Raw genomic sequence first — 17,614 nt, 5'->3', positions numbered from 1 at the left:
GATACTCTGCATGTATGCTGGCATTAATAGCTCAGCCGAAATCAACCTCGGCATCTCCGCAACCTCCTTCGTCTCCGCAGTCGGTATAACTTCAGCTCTCGCCGTCTCCTTGACACTCATTCCATATTCTATCCCATCAATCAATATTATCATTACTGTCAAAATGTCCGCCTCTACCAGAATCCCTCCCATCGCTCAGCCATTCGTCAGCGACCGCGCCAAAAAGACCCTCGACCTGGTACACCCCATCAGACCACTTCTCCATTGACCCTCATACTAACAGCAACAACAGGTCGAAGAATTCGTCGAAAAAGACTGCATCCCCGCCGACCCCCTCTTCCAAGCCCAACTCGACGCCGCACCCTCCCGATGGCAAGCCCACCCCCCGGTAATCGAAGAGCTCAAGACCAAGGCCCGCCGCCTGGGCCTCTGGAACATGTTCCTTTCCAAGAGCCACTTCTCGCAGGGCGCGGGCTTCACGAACCTCGAGTACGGCCTAATGGCGGAGTATCTGGGAAAGAGCTCGATTGCGAGCGAGGCGACGAACAACGCGGCGCCGGATACGGGGAATATGGAAGTGTTGGCCAAGTATGGGAATGAGGCGCAGAAGGGGGAGTGGTTGGGGTCGTTGTTGGAGGGGAAGATTCGCAGTGCGTTTTTGATGACGGAGCCGGAGGTCGCGTCTAGTGATGCTACGAATATTCAGTTGAGAATTCGGAGGGAGGGCAACGAGTATGTCCTGAATGGATCGGTAAGTCTCTCTCCTTGGATATGCCGGATGATGGCTGACGAAGGTAGAAATGGTGGTCCTCTGGTGCCGGTGACCCCCGTTGCCAGGTCTACCTGGTCATGGGCAAATCCGACCCTACCAACCAAGACACCTACAAGCAACAATCCGTCGTCCTGGTCCGCGCCAACACCCCGGGAATCACCGTGCACCGCATGCTGACCGTCTACGGCTACGACGACGCTCCCCACGGTCACGGTCACATCACCTTCGAGAACGTCCGCGTGCCTGTCTCCAACATGGTCCTAGGTGAAGGCCGCGGCTTCGAGATCATCCAGGGCCGTCTGGGCCCCGGCCGCATTCACCACGCCATGCGCACCATCGGTGCCGCCGAAAAGGCCATCGAATGGTTGATCGCGCGGATCAACGACGACCGCAAGAAGACCTTCGGGCAGAGCCTGAGCTCGCACGGTGTGATCCTGGAGTGGGTTGCGAAGTCGCGGATTGAGATTGACGCTGCGCGACTGATCGTGCTGAACGCCGCGATCAAGATCGACCAGGGCAACGCCAAGGCTGCGCTGAAGGAGATCGCGCAGGCCAAGGTCCTTGTCCCCCAGACTGCGCTCACCATCATCGACCGCGCGGTGCAGGCGTACGGTGCCGCGGGTATCTGTCAGGATACTCCCTTGGCGTACATGTGGGCGTTGATCCGGACGCTGCGCATCGCAGATGGACCTGATGAGGTGCATCTGCAGCAGTTGGGTAAGCGGGAGAACCGATCGCGGAAGGACGCTGTTGTGTCCAAGTTGAACTGGCAGCGTGCTGAGACGGATCGGTTGCTTACTGCTAATGGATTTGGAAAGATTAAGTCTCATCTGTAACTGCCCCTGGTATATGAGACTAGCATAGTTGGTAAATTGTCATAATAACATTATGCATAATGTACTCCGTATCTATAAGCCTGACTTTTTAACATAAACATGATAGAAAACATAAAAAAGACTCGCCCGCGAGCAATCAATCAATAATATTCCTCCTCCGTATTCCCAGCAGCCCTCTTCCCCTTCGCCCTCTTCTTATTCCCCTTGAAATGCTTCTTCGAGTTCCCCTTCACCTCCGAGGCATCCACCCCGCGTTCCATCGCAACCATCATCCTCTCCTTCCGGCCAGTCAGCTGCTTCCGCATCTGCTGTCCTTGGTCCGTGTACTGCGCGTTGAAGGGCAGTGTCATACGGCCTGCAGACGAGGAGGAGCCAGCAAAGAAACCCGTGTCGAGGTTGCGAGAACGCTGACCCTCTTCACTTTTGTTAGGCTTGGCTGATGGAAGCGAGGAGAGTTCTGACTCTGCGTCGTCGGGGTTATCCGCTTGTTGTGCTCTCGCGAGGATGGCCTGTCGACGAGCGGGAAGGTGCGCCATGTCGTAGAGTTCCTTGTTGAAGTCGAGGGGGTTGATTGGCTCCTGGCCCTCGGCGGGCGGGGGCGGGTGGCAGAAAAGGAGTTTTCCACTGACGTAGTCCTTGAGCACGTAGCGAGCTGCGCGGGATTCGTCGGGTTGACCTTGGCCGGTTGTCGAGAAACCGCGGGCACGGGCATAGGTGCGCAGGACTTCGGAGGCGGTTGGGATACCGGTGCCGCCTTCTTCGATGGGGCGGATGTTGATTTTCACGCCGTAGACGTTCTCGACGAAGTGCTTGGGGATACGGTGTGCGACGAGACCAGCTGGACCAGTGAATTCACGCTGTTGGTCGATGGGCAGGACACCGTTGACGACGAGCTCGGCCTTTGTCGTGGCGAAGTTGGGGAACACGAGACCGGGGCAATCGCAGAGCATGATCTCGGGGGAGAGGTAGAGGGTTTGGAAGTGTTTGGTTTTACCGGGGGTAGCGGAGACGGAGACCTTCTTGGCGCCGAGGAGGGCATTGATGGTGCTTGACTTTCCGACATTGGGGTAACCGACTAGACCGATGACTGTTTTTTGTTTTTGTGGTTCGCCAGCTTCTTGGTTGAGGGGGAGGGTGTCGGGGGTGTTGGAGAGGAAGAGTTCTTCGAGTTCGTCGACGTCGAGGATGTCGGTTCTCCACGAGCGTTCGCCCTGCTGTTCCTGCTGCTTCTGCTCTTCGATGTTGAGGTCCTTGGCTGCATCGGCCAGATCGTTGGCCTCGCTACCGGACTCGTCCTCCAGAAGTCGCGCCTCGTTGCGCTCCTTGGCCAAGTGTGCAGAGAAGAATCGGAAAGGAATGTTGTTGCGCTCGAAATAGTCCGCCCACATTTCTCGTTGCTTATCTGTCAACATATCCGCCTTGTTCACGAGCAGCAAGTTCTTCTTCTTGGGGTCGATCTGCTTCACGTAGACTTCAAGATCTTCGCAACGGAATAGTAACGGGTTTCTTGCATCGACAATCTGCACCACAAGATCGGACCGTTCAATAACTCGCCACAGCTGTCTCCAGACTTCCAGGTTGCGCTCAAACGGAGTCATAAGCAGGTCGTGGTTCTCTTGCAAATCAGCAAGACCTCTCCGCCATTCCAGCAGACTCTCCCTCTCCATCGCCTCCAACTGCATCGGTGTCGTAGTCTTGTCCCATTTCGGCCGTCTCGGAACCGTCAATCGCGCCTTGTTCTTCTGGTGCTTCTTCACAGTCGACTTCTCCTCCGACGCAGAAAGCAGAAACGGGTTCTTCTGGTCCGTATGGATGATCTTAACATTGCTCATCTTCTCTGCCGTGAAATCGGTACCCGCCAGTTCGGCGGTGCTCAGGAATTCATCGAGGGCGCCTTGTTCCGTAACACTGCGCATCTTCACCCATGCGGCCTCCTTGGCACCGGGCGTGACATAGGTCTCTCCGTTCATGTCTGTACGTGCGACGGAGGTATTGTGCGTGACTTTCTTCTGGGCGGATGCTTTGCCTTTGCCGAATCGGTCTTTCATGAGGCTGTTTCCCAACCCCACGGAGTTTTTGGACTTTGCGAGGACCATGATGGCGGTTTAATTCGTTCCCACCGTGGATAGAAATGTATCAAAATGGATATCCTTCGCTCAAATTGAAGGTGGCGAAGGGTTGTTGAGTGGAAGTTGAATTAATAATTTTTCGAGTGAAAAAACCCCGCGTGGATAAGATAAGGCTGAGTCAGCGTTGATGCAGCAGTTGATGTTCAACCAGGATACTCAAAAACGATAATGATATATTATTACAAACAGTAGAGTACATGGGTGATTATAATATTTTAGTGCATTATTATTCAGCCCTAATACCGTGTTGCTTCAAGGTCCTCGAGCAAACAGATTCTGAACGCCGATAAGAATCACGTGATCCATATCATCCCACTACCTTTTTTTTTTTTCTTCCATCGCCCAACACCACAGGAACAGCTACTATTCAAAGAAAACACAATTAGAATCTCTTACAGAGACTCTTCAAAATGCCTCCCAGGAAGTGGATGTATGTGATTTCTAGCCACTTATGCGAGCAGTGGTACTAACCAACGCAGTGACAAGAAAAATGCCGCGACATACCAACTCTTCCACCGTTCCCAGCACGACCCTCTAATTCACGACCCTCAAGCCGACGACCGAATCCTTCACCAAATTGGCGGGCCAGCACTTCCCCCGTCGGATGCCGCAAAGCGCGCCAAGAACCTGCACGACCTCCAAGATGAATTCGGATCTGACGCCGTCCGAAAGAACGAAGGCGAAGCCGCCAACTACGGTATCTTCTACGACGACACAAAGTATGACTACATGCAGCACTTGCGGGAGCTGGGGACCGGCGGGGGTGAAGCGCATTTCGTCGAGGCTTCGTCTAAGGACAACAACAACAACAACAACAACAACAACAACAAGGGGAAGAACAAGGGGATGAAGTTGGAGGATGCGCTGAGACAGGTGTCGCTTGATGATGGACAGAGTACGGCGGGTGGTCGTAGTGCTTATGGGTCGCAGTATGGGGATATGCGGTCGACGGCTTCGTCGTTTGTTCGCAAGCCGACATACCAGGACCAGCAGAATGTTCCTGATTCGATTGCGGGGTTCAAGCCTGATATGGACCCTCGTCTGCGTGAAGCTTTGGAGGCGCTCGAGGATGAGGAATTTGTCGACGAGGAAGACGAAAATGTGTTTGGCGAGTTGACCAAGACTGCCGAGGAGATGGAGCCGGGCGAGTGGGAAGACACCCTGTTCGACGTGGAAGAGGAAGACGAAGATGACGGCTGGGGTTCCGACGCTACAGAAAAAGCCCCCGTACAGACCGACACGACAGACATCGCGGACATAGACGACACAGATGCTGGACCAGGCGAGCTACCCGATCTCAACGAACCCATCCCAGACCAACACCCCGAAGACCAATCCTGGATGCGCGAATTCGCCAAGTTCAAGAAAGACGCCAAATCCAAACCCGCCGGCGCCCCCGCAGCACCACCCAGCGTCGTTCCCTCGGAGCAGCGCAGCACCCTCGCCTCCACCGTCTTCACAGCAGGCGGCACGCCCGTCCACCGCAAGAAGCGCAAGGGAGCCATGACCAACCCCTCCGCATACTCCATGTCATCCTCCGCAATTGCCAGAACCGAAGGCCACCGACTTCTCGACGACCGGTTCGAGAAGGTGGAGGCCCTGTACGCCCTCGACGAGGAAGATGAGGAAGACTTCGACGACAGCATGTCCATGGCTAGTGGTATGACCGGCATGACGGGTATGACTGGAATCTCGACCGCCTCGTCGCAAGCACCGAACCTGGTCCAGGCAAACGGCACCGAGGTGCCCCCGGCGCATAGCTTTAACAACATCATGGATGATTTCCTTTCCGGGTGGGATAATAACACCAGCGCGCAGGTCAAGCGCAAGGGTGTAAAGATGAAGAGAGGAAAGCATGGCAACGAGACTATTGGTATGAAGATGCTTGATGAAGTTCGGCAGGGCTTGGGGCCTGCCAAGCTTAATGGGAAGGTGCCTGGTAGGGCATGAACGATTGCACGATACGATATCATCATCATTGGCAGGTATTTCGGTTGGCGTTTCGGTCTTTAGTATAAAAAGTGATGATCAATGGATATATCAACAGCATATTATACAGTTCCATCGTATGTAGTACATGGGGTATATAGTACTCTATATTGTTCAAAATGCAAAATGTAAAACTACAATGCACCCCCAACCTTTTCAACAATCCACATAGCCAACCTCACATTCCACCCAACTCTCCGTTTCGTCCTCCTCAAATCCTCCCTCGATACCCCCTCCGCATCCTTCTGTAACCACTCAATCTCCTCGCCCATCCTCTTCTTCAGTCCCTGATCATCTGTGATAACCAACGCACCAACCTCAAGGTCCAAACTATAGCTGCGCTTCGTGTAGTTGCTACTTCCGACGAAGGTCAGACTAGGGTTTTCTTCCCTGGGTAAAGTCAACCAAAGACCCTTGGCATGGTACGTCCACCCGCCTGGTTGGCCGACTGTTCCGCGACGCCATTCTTTGAGTTGGATGCTGTTTGTCCGCTGAGCGTCTGCGACTCTGTCCAGGAAACGGGCGGAGAGATGCGTGTAGGCTGCGGGGAGCATGCCGGATATACCCGGGGAGCCGTAGAAGCCGTTTGCCCAGGGTGATGCTGTTAGCACTGTACCCCGGGTTGTAGATGCAGTGTGGCAGGCGGACGTGCTGTGGATCAGGAGGGATGAGAGGACGGGGTGGATGTTGAAGTAGCCAGCTGTGAAAAGCCATTGGGCACCTGAAAATGCGGGGGAGCTGGAGAGTAGACGGAGGATGGCTGTGACTGCTGGGTATTCGGTTGATGCATCGGGTTTCAACAAGGGTGTGAATTGCGCCACGGGGTATACATATGTTTGGCTTGAGGACTCTGGTGTGGACGGAAGTGTAGGCTTCTCGCGTGGTTGTATAAGGGGGTTCAAGACCGTTGATGCATATTCGATGAATTCGTCGGGATTCTCTAGAGGCGAAGGTGCCCCGTTGGCTGTTGGCCAGTCCATGAGATACCCGGCCACACTATGCGGATCGGGAAGAACCAAAAAGCTCAGTCCACAGATGGCGTGATGGATACCGTCGTAATAATCGGCAAGTTCCTTTGAGTTGAAAACATGGTATCTGTCCACGCGGTTTGTGAAATAGTCATTGGACAGGTTTGCGCTGTACACGGTCAGCACTGAAATCATTCAATCTCAGATGACTGCTTCATACCCAGAAAGTATAATCTCATCGTCAATGCCATATAGCTTCATATGCTGAAGCCCCCAACCCTCATTAATCCTCCGCGGAATCCATTTCTTCCTCAACCCCGTCAGATTAGGCGTATGGAACATGCGAATCTCAACTCTCTCCGACCCATGATTGGCAACCAACGAAGCCAAAAGCGAGGCGCACGAAGCCTTGGGCGTTTCCCGAGTCCCTCTCAGCGCATCCGTCAAAATCGAGACCTTCAGGTCCGGATTGTCGCGAAGCGCCTGGTCCAATGTCTCGAGAAGCTCATGCTCCGCTTTCCCGATATATAACGTCGAGAGATAGACTCGTCTCCGGGCGTTGCGGATTTTGTCCTATTCACCTCGTCAACTCCAATTCCCAGAATTCTGCACACCCGCGCACCTTCAATGTATTGTAGAAGCTAGAAGGAGAGTCGAGGATCGTAATCTGCGATGCCGGGATCTCAAATCGCGGCGCTATCCGGTCCAATTCCACAGCAACAGTGCCCAAAGGCGACGCAGATGAAGCAGTCGAGGCCATCGGTGGGCTGGTTGTATACGCGGAGAATCTGCGATCAGGGAGCTTCCTCCGCGCGGCAGGCCTGCGGCCGGCACATCGAAGCGCATGGCCACCAATTCGTCTGAACATCATGACCCGTGTAACTTTCTACCCAGGACGACAGAATACCTTGATATGTAAGACCTGTAAGCCAATTGGACGCTGAACCTCGAAATTCTGAAGTTATCGCCAATCGTTCCGCGGGGACTGCAAATTGTGCAAACAAAACCACCCGCTAAACCGCTTCGGGCCGGCGTTGGAACTCGTTGCCGCTTCTCAAGACGACTTCAAGCACCGCAGAACGACATATTCGCCCTCGTGCACATCGCCCAGCATGTCGACTATTACTCGGACGTTGCGGAACCTCCGCAGAGTTGGTATCAAGGTTTGTATCCCCAGGAGTCATGGTTTTAACGTGGTGGACGCTGTACTGACTTGCTCTCCCTTTACAGGATGCTGCCCACCAGATGCAGGTACGGACCCGGAAATAACGGAGGATACACATTGGGATTGAATACTCACTCTACGGGCTTGTTGGATATAGAACATCGGTATGGTTGGAGAGTTGTTGTCTTGGAGAGACCCAGTCCGACTGACCCGTTGCGCGCACAGGTGATACCAAAGCTGGTACCCTCATCGGAACCGACCGTTACGGCAACAAATACTTCGAGAACATGGCGGAAGAGCTGCCCCGTAAGCCTGCCTTTCAGATATCCGACGATGACTGGGTTATTCCGCGAGAAGGCTAATATGCAGTTTTAGTCCGGACACGATGGGTCGACTACAAGCAGAGTGAATACGACGCTTCGCAGATTGAGCCCGGCTGGTGAGCATCTTACTTCTAGGAATATGGGTGAAGGACTTTTTGTTTTGCTAATTGAATATACAGGCACGCTTGGATGTCTTACTTGGTCGACAACCCCCCAACCGTCGACAAGCTCATCCAAACCGGTGTCCGTCCCTGGGAATTGCCCGAGCATCGCCCTATGCTGACTCTCTCCCGCGGTGCATACAAGACTTACTCGACGTGAGTACCCTATAATGGCGTTTTGGGGATATATGGGGTAGCCCATAGCTAACGTCTTGAAGCACCCGCCCCAAGGTCTCTGCCTGGACACCTATTGCCGCTCCCCGGTAATGCATTTCTCGAATGTAGTCAGAATGAAAATAAGAATTTGCGGGCTTTCAAGTTTCGTTTCTTCTGACAATTCGTGATATCCGCTTGGCGGAGATCTGTAAATAAGGAAGTGTCATTGGTAGTTTGTTTCCATTCAAATTGTTCCGAATTGCGGCGTATATTCAAAATAATTATCTATTGACAAAATCTATCGACAAGGTATCATATTCGGCCAAGAAAGATACAGAAGAAGGATATATAAAAGAAAAGAAAATGCCTCTGGTAAATACAAGACTATTAGACAAAATGCACACTTAAAGAACATACAGACCAGAGCCAATGTTCGACCAGTGCCGGATGGGCCGTCGGTCTTCGAGCTCAATGCACCACCACAGAACCTCCTTCAACTTCTCAATCTGCCCCCCAGCTTCATAGGCTCTGGATAGAGCATACCAAGCTTCAGAGTTATCCCAGGAGCTTCCACGCTTGGTTAGGGCTGACAAGAGACCATAAGCGCGGTCGCGAGCGGCGAGATGGTTGAGGTACTTGGGCTCTTCGTCTGGAGATAGCGAAGCTGATTTGAGATCCTGGGGTTTGTGTGGCTCTCTGACACCTGGTAAACGAGCAGAGTCGCTTTGAGGGTTCTGCTTCGACGACGGTAACAAGGAGAGTGTCGAGGCATCGTATGTCACTTGGGACTGGGGAGTTTCTGCGGGCATTTTCTGATCCCAGATGTCGAGGAGCAGATTTGCTAGCCCGATGGTGGCTCTAGGATGATCGGGGTCGCGCATGAGTGCTGTCTCGAACCGTTCTATCGCATCATGAGGCCGCGATTGAGCTACTGAGAGGTATGCTTGTTCAGCTTGGAGATCGGCCCAGAGCTCTTCGGAACTCCTTGGCACGCCCCAGCCGCGGCTGCTGAAGGATTTGGCGGATGCGTTCTGTGCTGCAACAAGTGCATCGATGCGGTTGAGTTGCTTGGAAGCCTCTTCGCATGCTTCCTGTGCGTCGTCGAATAACGATGCTCGTCGGTAGAGTCCAGCAATGAGGAGCCAAATCTTGACGAGGACCCCGAGTGCGTGTTTCTGGGCTTGGGAAATGGGGAATCTAGTCACTGCACTCGTGGGTGAGTCGAATCTGTAAGTGGTCGGCAGTCGAACGTCTTGCTCAGGCGGCTGTTTTGGATGCCCAGAGGGGTAAGGCTGGTGCGTGTGCTTCATGTTGTGAGCGATAGGCCAGAGAGGTTGTTTGGCGCTCTGATCAGATGACGGAACGGCTTCAGACACTGCAATTCCAACTGTGTGCTGGTGATTGGCCTCTTCCTCGGTTTTCTGTGCTGTCCCGGTATCAGGTGCTTCCGGTATCCCCTCCCCATTTGCCATGTAATCGTGTTTTGGAAGGTTATCAGGCTTCTTAACGCTACTGGCACGCCTTCTGAATTTCTGCTTCACCGAGTCCGACTTTCCTACTCCCTGTCCACTAGAATCAGGGGGGTGTGTATCCTCATCTGTGACCTGAATGGAGGGCGCTCCTTCAGCGCTAGGGGGCTGCTCCCTTGCACCGTTTGTGCTGTGATCACCCCCAGACTCCAACCTCCGTTCTGGCAGACGAGATGCCCTGTTCCGTGAAAATATACTACCGCGGAAAGTCTTCACGGTTCCAGCGGAGCTTTTCGGTGGAACGAGATGATCTGTCTGGTCGGTCTTCGTATTCTTGCTGCTGCCTTCACCCTCCAATTCGAGATTCTGGAATAGAGTGGCGAAAAGACTGAGGAGCTGATGGCTATGGTTAACAGCAGCCTCTGGACCCTCCATGACCTCAACGAATGCAAGTTGCGTCACGCGCGTCTCGATAATACGCTCTTTCTCCCGGCCTCGCAACTGATCAACTAGGGCATGCTTAAGATCTGATGCATCGAACTGAACGTCCAGATGCTGTTTTTGCGAGTGTTTATCATGCGATGTAACGGCAGTTGGGAACTGCTCAAATGCGGTTTCGCATGAACGCTCAGCCATGGCAAAATCATGCTTTGCACTCAGCAGAAGTGCGAGAAGATGCCATAAGGACACTAGATCGCGTTCCCTTGCAAGGTCTGCCTGATTGGTGGGATGGGTGTTGGATGTCAGTGCTGATTTGACGTAGTCGATTGCACCATCCAGGTCACGATCTTCCGCCAGCACAAGGGCAAGAGTGTATAGTGACGAGTAATTTAACTCATCTTCCAGTTCTGGAGCAATGCTTCTTTCTAGATATTCAATTGCTTCGGCTCGAATGTCATCCCGAGCCTCGTTTACTGGCGTCCAGTAAGCCCAGTTCGCAAGTCCAATACCGATGGCCCTGTATGCCATGGCAAGGACCGCAGGAGGGACGTCTCCGGAATATGGCGGGTTTGTTGTTTGCGCATCAGGCTGCTGGTCATTCTGTTGGCCACTGGCGTTTTCCTGAGCATGCTTATCAACGACCTTCTGGATGAGCGCGACCAGATCCTTCGCTTTCTCCGCTTCCTTCTCCGAGCCAAAGCAGCACAGCATGCTAACTCCTTCAGAGAGAGTTCTCAATAAAGTACCGTCATCCTCGAGTTCACCCGATTCTGCTGCTTTTTCCGCGCGCTCTTTGGCACTGATGACAATCTCTATGTACGAGTCGAGAGCTTTGAGTGCGAGATCGAATTCCGCCACTGCGGAGTGGACGTGGAACAGGCGCCGAAGAATCAAGTGGGAGTGGTACGTCTTAGTAGCAGCACGGTATAACATCTAATACAATGCTTGTTAGTACGCACGGCGTTGGCCCATAGGAATGACTTTAGCACTTACATCAAGAACATTCCGTGAGACAGCGCTTTGGCCTCCTTCCCCGAGATCTTCATCCCGCCAGTGTCCCCCACAGAATACTTCCCAATTCGCAATTATTTGCTCAACCCACTCCTCGACTTGCGAATTCGTGCTATTTGCCGTGGGAAATATGGCACTTTGTAGGAGATTCGTTTCATAGACCGACTCCACATGGCGCAATTCGCTAGCAAGCTGGGGACGTTCGGGTTCGCTAGTCGCAGGTACATATGGTAGGCCATGTTGCAGGATAGCTGTCAAGACATCGTAATAAGATTTCCAGGTAGCGAGCTTCAGCCCTTGGGAAGAGGATGGTTGTTTTGCGACGGGATGCGCAGACCATAATCGGAATGAAGTCAAGGCGGTTCCCATCAGCTTATCGTCGACAACAACGGTATTAGCACATATTTGATCGCCGGTTAACTGTGCACCCTTCCCTAGAAGCTTCTCGGTCCAGTATGAAAACTGAGGGGTACTCGAGAATGACTGGCTATGGCTACTCAGCCACGGCGTAAGCGAGCTGATTGCTTCCAGCGCATCATTGGGCTTCGAATCCGCGGATAGCCCAGCACCTAGTTCGCAGTTAGACAAAGGCTATTCAACTTTCTATCATGACCGAGCACTCACTTTTAAAGTAGCACCCCTTGACGAGACATACTCGTGTCCATGCGGAAGGCTCTTGGCCATCACCCGAGATGCTGTTCACCGTCTCACCAAAGTCGTCTGGCAGACGAGATGCTGCTATCCTCGCTTCATTGAGTGTATAATGTATCCAACCCAGACAAGCTTGTGTTTGGAGTATCTCCTGCGGTGACGCATCCGGTTTCTCAACAATAGACAAGAGCGAGGGTACTAATTCGTGTAGATTGGACGAAGAGGATTGAGCGGTCGACGGCCGTTCCTTGTCATGCGCAGCAACCTTGGATTCGGCCCTAGCAACCTCTAGATAGTCTGCGACATGCCATATTAGTTTTCCCCTTGGTCATCAGGTAATGGGAACTTGAGGAAGTACATGTCTTGTGAGGTGCATGCTTGGTCACTTTTCGAATCAATTCAGGGACTTCATCCCATCTGTCCTGACATCGTGCCGTATTCAGGGCAGAGATATACCGCTGCGCCTTCTCCGAATCGCCCTATGGACAGACAAATGTCAATGGATTCCTGTTCCTCCAATGGAGGCTTGGAACACGTAGCTATGCTTCGGGGAAACTCACAGTCATGGCGGCGTAGAATCAAAGATACAATGAGACACTGAAGGTTGGGATGGTGAAGAAGGAAACATCTATCCCAAGCACGCCCATCCAAGGCTCAAGGATCGTTAATATTCAGATTGCTTTCAATAAGGCTTCACTATTTCAATGTCCAACTCTCGCTGATTGCCGCGGCCAGGGGAGGGGATGACTAAGCTCACCGCCCAGTTTATCGTATCGTACCGCATCTTACCGGTATTACCGATGGCAGATTCACATGTGGTCATGTGGTCCGAGCTTCTGCCAAAAATTATTCTAACTTTTTTTTTTCTTTGCGGGTTCCTAGCCAAACAGAGGGAAATACAAGAAGACAATTGATTGCTTTCTTCCTTGTCACCACAGCTATTGAGCAGGGCGACAACCACCGCGCCTCACGATATAATGGCGACAACGTCTTTGCGCGCGGTCACGCATCGCTTGACCACTACACCCGTTCAGCAATTGCCTCCAATTGCCTCGTTTTTGGCGACATCACTGAGCGATTGTGGAGAGCTTCTGTCTGCGCCTCAGAACCAGAAGACTGGAAAGTCTGATTCCGACAATGCAGTTCAGATCCATAAGCTCAAGACTCGTCTCGGGAGTCTGTTGCAGGATAGGAGCTTCGAAGGTCGATGGACTGGTGTTGTGTTGGTGAAAGCGACTGTGGAAGCTGGACAATGGGAGGTTCTCCGTGGATGCGAGCCCTTGGTGCGCAGTTTGATTGGGATTTTGGCGGTAGGGTCTTGACGTGGTGGCTGGCTGAGAGTGCGGTGGACGCTGACTTAGTTCTAGAAACCGGACCCCGTCACCACGAAGAAGATGTGCATTATCACATTGACGCGCATATTCCACCTTACCTACCAATACCCCACGCTTGTTCGCGAGATTACGACCCCGTCGCTCCCGGGCTTTATCACATCCATTTTGAATCTTGTGTCCGTTAAGCCATCCTCCGAACCGATCAGAAAGTTGCGGCCCAGCACACCATTCCTGGAAATTGTCTTGCATGTGATCTTGGAGCTGATTGCGAGACATCCAACAACCTTCCGTCCATTCTCTGCGCAAATTCACAGCTTGCTCCAGGCGATCATTGGCTCTACCTCACCTACATACCCCGAACCAGTGGTGGAACTCGCGCAGCGATTGTTCATCTCTCTGCACAACTGCGCGCCGAAGAACACTGCCGGAGATGAATGGAGGAATGCGACCTTGTTGACAATCTCGTCCATCCATAGAACATCTGACTACGTCTTCAGAAGTATTATCGAGCAGTGGGAATCTGTGGATCCGAATTTGCGACAAGCTGCAGCACCGCAAGATTACACTCAGGAGGTGGGCGATGATGGACCAGACCCCTTGGGGCTGTCTGGATGGCGTGGGATCCATTCTGGTGTGGATAGGATACTTGTGCTTTTGCGACTTCTATCTACTTTCTTCTCGACACCTACGGCTTCAGCAGTCTCTATCCCTGTGGGCCAGATTTTGGATTTGACATCACGTCTGACATCGGTCATTGTGCCAAAAGAAAGTGGGGATGTTCAGGCTAACTCGCAAATCAGTCGGGAAGAGAGGGAAAGTCTGTGGACAGAGCTTCCTCGCATCCACGCTGCCTGTATGAAGCTCCTCCTGGGTGCTATGAATGCCCTGGAGACCGGTACCATGTCCGTTGCGCAGACAATCCTTGAGCAAGCAACTTGGGTCTTCCGCGCAGAGAAGTTCAGCAGGCAGGTCCGTGTGTCCATGTATGACTTGGTCCGTTCTTTGCTGCCGATCGTGGGGCCATCCATGACGAAGCAGAATGTTTCTTCTCTGACGGATCTGTTCCGAACTTGCTGCGTTGACCTCTTGCCGTCGGCCGATGATACAAATCCCTCTGCAGGATCATCTACCGATGCAAAGGGGAAGTCAAAGGCCAACCAAGTCACTGTGAATGCAGACTCGTTCTTGAATTCCGGAAAGCAAGGTCGCCAAGTCAAGCAGGGCCCTTCGTTCCCCGAACTCAAGCGCGCAGCATCAGAACTCCTCCCTGTCATCCTCACCTATGTCCCGACGGAGCTTCTTGTGCCTTCTCTACGGGGCGAAATTGACCGTACAATCATCCTGGCAGCGAACAAGAACGCCATGCTTTCCAGTGTTCTGAGCCCACATCCCGCTGTGAGAGGCCGCGGAGCAGGATCCAGTATCATACCGTTCTTGGCCCGAGCCTACGCGGACGAGATGGAGGTGGAAAGCCTTATTAAACCCCGGATGCCTGTGTTGATGAGCACACCTGATATTAACGGCAATGTTGCCGTTGATGAGGACGAGGATGAAGATGAGGACATGTCTGGGTCTGCGTATCAGCAAACCACTCAGAGCACCGGTTTCCTCAGAACGTCTCCCCCACCTGCGGCCCCCGCCCTTTCGACCCAGACAGCAAGCGTTGAAACTTCCCAGGCACCCGCACCCTCACCCTCTCTGAACAAGCGAGTCTACGAGGAACCCACTCCTCAAGCTCCCGTGGCACAGCCGACAGAAAAGAAAGAAGATGCACAAGTCAAACGAGCACGCTTCGAAAAAGATACCACCGCTGCTCCAACCCAACCATCCCTGGAGAAAGAATCCCCGGCTACTTCCACAGGCACGCCTGCTATCCCTGTGGAACAGTCCTCGGTGACAACTGCGTCAGCACCCCAACCTGTGCAGACTGCGACTTCTTTCCCGAAGTCGGTACCCGCGACTACCCCCAACGTGAAGGCATCTGCTGCGGGTGAGGCAGAGGAAAGCGATGATGAAATGCCAACTTTGAATATGGAGCCAGATACTGATGATGATGAAGAGATGGACGGGTGAACGTATTTGTAAATAGAAACTATATATCAAAAGCGTTATAAACAACAAGTTCTATATGCTATATCCAACGAGACGTCTTTCCTCATTCTACAAAACCTGCAACCCGCTCTCCCACCACCGCTCACCCTGTATCCTCCGGAACCAAGGCTCCTTCCAACACCACCACCCCTCTCCTTGAACACCCAGGTCTAAGCCACGAATTAGACTAACAGGTATAGGCTCCGTAGTCCACATACCACTCCTTGCAAAATCATCCGCCGCACATCCTCCCGTAATCGTAAGCCAAAAGTACACGAACAAAGCGTTTCCGGTCCAACGTAGCCATCGGCGTATCTTGAACGGGAGCAGGACTGGCAAGATGATCCTTTTGAATGTATCTTCGATAGTGATGCCGGCAGCCTGTAGGATGAAGAACATGAATGGACCAAGTGGCTTCGTGTCTCCGAGTTGGGTATGGCTCCCAAAAGCGTGAAGAAGTCCGCTAAGAGAAAAGGCGACGAATGTTATGACGGCGCGCCGGATACTGTTATTTGTCGCTAGTCGTTGCGGTAATAGAGATAAGATCCAACGACCTGCATTCGTGAACCCCACACGGAATAGCTGATGCCACCATCGGCCCCAGCATCCAGCAAGGCCATGTTCCAGTGCAGATTTGAAGAATGGACCAAAGGTATCCGCATAGAGCCAAGGAGCGTCGAGGGGGACGGATGTTATAGCCCGTGCAAAGTTGGGGAAGGCAACAGATAGTCCGAGGAATATCGGTGGGCCGAATGAGGTTCCATAACTCAAGGCGATATAAACACCATAGCCTGTCAACATATGACGGTATAAAGTGACGCCGCCTGGGATGTCGCTAAGATAGTTGAACGGAAACGGCGGCGGAATGTCAGGCGATGCCATGCCTATAAAATAAGGGTCTCGCATCATGAGAACCTTGACGAGATCTAAGAGGAGGTACGACTTCACAAAGGATGCAAATGCAATCTTCAGACGGGTTTTAGCGTCCAAGACTTCAGAGTCGTTCAGTTCCCGTGACGTATCTCGTTTCCCTGGATTTAGTTGGGCGTTGACGGATGCAGGCAGGGGTCCCATGGTGGAAACTCGCCAGTTCCATTGTGGGCCTCTCATGTTGCTCAATAGGTCGAATGCCCAATTGAGACGGTGTAGAAAGGGCCGCGGGTAGGCCTGCCATACAAGCACTTCTTTCTGACTCTTGGGTTCTTCAGATCCCTGTCTCTTTGCAGAATCACCATCAGGCTTTTGGTTGGCTGTCGGAGTTGAGCCACCGTCGGAGCCACTGGTTTGTGCATCGCAGCCGTCTACATCACCATCTTTGTCCATGTCGATAAACCCAGAGTCTTCAGGTCCCACATTCACAGGAGCAGTTCGTCTCTCGATCCGCTTGAATTTCTTCTCCACATCATTGAATATAAGTAGCGCTGCACACCAGATAACCCAATATGTCGTCAACACACCCAGCATATAGCCATTCGCGCCTAGCTGTGACCGCCTGTATTTGATCAAATCAAAAGCCACACCGAGAATCAGGGCGAAAACTGATCTCCGTATAAATCTTGAGCCATCATGGTGGAGCACAAGCAACGCCGATAGCGGAAGACCAAACAGCACAAGCATATGCCACAGGAAGAAGGGCTTGATATCGCCATGTTCGATTAACGTGTCCAATCGGCCCTGGAAGCGCTGAGCAAGCGCATTGTGGTATATGGGGCTCGTGTGGATCATCAGGGATAGTTGATGTAATTTGTACTCGAGTTTTTGCGTTTTGAATGCCGGGATACTGTTCACTTTATACATATGTAGCGAGACATCCAAACATAACGTTGAGTTCTCAAACCGAAAGTTGCACAGCTATAAATAACATGTCAATCACGTTCAAGCAAGCATAGAAAAAGACCGACGATTCCCAGTCATAACAAGATGATTATACCGGAGTTTCGTACATTTTCCTGTTGGTGATGGCAATATGCGGTGACGTCTGTTCTTACCAAATTGGGTATGCATATTTAATCACGTGAAATCGCGTTTTAGCGCGATACGCCCGCAGTCGCGCTAATCCCGATTCGGTGGCGCCGATACTGATCACATTGGCGTCGCGAAAAGAAAAGCAGAACTTCC

General features: G+C 52.4%; 8 protein-coding genes across 8 annotated transcripts; 4 read left to right on the top strand and 4 right to left on the bottom strand.

Annotated features, from left to right (window-relative positions):
* Positions 1 to 163: 163 nt before the first annotated feature.
* Positions 164 to 1,608, top strand: ASPGLDRAFT_32889 (acyl-CoA dehydrogenase family protein; the record flags this gene model as incomplete). The annotated part of the gene is made up of 3 exons (XM_022544236.1): positions 164 to 238; positions 293 to 751; positions 799 to 1,608. The coding sequence occupies 3 exons, from the start codon at positions 164 to 166 to the stop codon at positions 1,606 to 1,608; spliced, it is 1,344 nt and encodes a 447-aa protein (XP_022403849.1).
* Positions 1,609 to 1,748: 140 nt separating this feature from the next.
* Positions 1,749 to 3,704, bottom strand: ASPGLDRAFT_120345 (ribosome biogenesis GTPase LSG1; the record flags this gene model as incomplete). The annotated part of the gene is made up of 1 exon (XM_022540129.1): positions 1,749 to 3,704. One exon carries the CDS (start codon positions 3,702 to 3,704, stop codon positions 1,749 to 1,751), a length of 1,956 nt encoding a protein of 651 aa, XP_022403848.1.
* A 443-nt stretch (positions 3,705 to 4,147) lies between these two features.
* On the top strand, positions 4,148 to 5,687 carry ASPGLDRAFT_23196 (ribosome biogenesis protein LTV1; the record flags this gene model as incomplete). Its single annotated transcript, XM_022543254.1, has 2 exons — positions 4,148 to 4,167; positions 4,217 to 5,687. 2 exons carry the CDS (start codon positions 4,148 to 4,150, stop codon positions 5,685 to 5,687), a joined length of 1,491 nt encoding a protein of 496 aa, XP_022403847.1.
* Positions 5,688 to 5,860: 173 nt separating this feature from the next.
* Positions 5,861 to 7,562, bottom strand: ASPGLDRAFT_23195 (CDP-diacylglycerol--glycerol-3-phosphate 3-phosphatidyltransferase; the record flags this gene model as incomplete). The annotated part of the gene is made up of 3 exons (XM_022543253.1): positions 5,861 to 6,863; positions 6,915 to 7,267; positions 7,317 to 7,562. The coding sequence occupies 3 exons, from the start codon at positions 7,560 to 7,562 to the stop codon at positions 5,861 to 5,863; spliced, it is 1,602 nt and encodes a 533-aa protein (XP_022403846.1).
* Positions 7,563 to 7,806: 244 nt separating this feature from the next.
* ASPGLDRAFT_32885 (complex I NDUFA12 subunit family protein) lies at positions 7,807 to 8,610 on the top strand (the record flags this gene model as incomplete). Its single annotated transcript, XM_022544235.1, has 7 exons — positions 7,807 to 7,857; positions 7,925 to 7,945; positions 8,017 to 8,023; positions 8,085 to 8,165; positions 8,235 to 8,298; positions 8,362 to 8,499; positions 8,562 to 8,610. The coding sequence occupies 7 exons, from the start codon at positions 7,807 to 7,809 to the stop codon at positions 8,608 to 8,610; spliced, it is 411 nt and encodes a 136-aa protein (XP_022403845.1).
* A 293-nt stretch (positions 8,611 to 8,903) lies between these two features.
* ASPGLDRAFT_32884 (putative filamentation protein (Rhf1)) lies at positions 8,904 to 12,637 on the bottom strand (the record flags this gene model as incomplete). The annotated part of the gene is made up of 5 exons (XM_022544234.1): positions 8,904 to 11,342; positions 11,403 to 11,989; positions 12,045 to 12,368; positions 12,430 to 12,550; positions 12,632 to 12,637. The coding sequence occupies 5 exons, from the start codon at positions 12,635 to 12,637 to the stop codon at positions 8,904 to 8,906; spliced, it is 3,477 nt and encodes a 1,158-aa protein (XP_022403844.1).
* A 411-nt stretch (positions 12,638 to 13,048) lies between these two features.
* Positions 13,049 to 15,478, top strand: ASPGLDRAFT_64412 (uncharacterized protein; the record flags this gene model as incomplete). The annotated part of the gene is made up of 2 exons (XM_022548773.1): positions 13,049 to 13,381; positions 13,439 to 15,478. 2 exons carry the CDS (start codon positions 13,049 to 13,051, stop codon positions 15,476 to 15,478), a joined length of 2,373 nt encoding a protein of 790 aa, XP_022403843.1.
* A 43-nt stretch (positions 15,479 to 15,521) lies between these two features.
* ASPGLDRAFT_1134175 (wax synthase family protein) lies at positions 15,522 to 17,614 on the bottom strand. The gene is made up of 2 exons (XM_022539612.1): positions 17,485 to 17,614; positions 15,522 to 17,347 (listed from the first exon to the last, which is right to left on the bottom strand). The coding sequence occupies exon 2, from the start codon at positions 17,291 to 17,293 to the stop codon at positions 15,566 to 15,568; it is 1,728 nt and encodes a 575-aa protein (XP_022403842.1). The 5' UTR covers positions 17,294 to 17,347; positions 17,485 to 17,614; the 3' UTR covers positions 15,522 to 15,565.

Source organism: Aspergillus glaucus (assembly GCF_001890805.1).
Source record: "Aspergillus glaucus CBS 516.65 unplaced genomic scaffold ASPGLscaffold_4, whole genome shotgun sequence".
In the NCBI taxonomy this organism is placed as follows: Eukaryota; Fungi; Ascomycota; class Eurotiomycetes; order Eurotiales; family Aspergillaceae; genus Aspergillus; species Aspergillus glaucus.
This window is presented reverse-complemented; position numbering and strand designations above follow the sequence as displayed.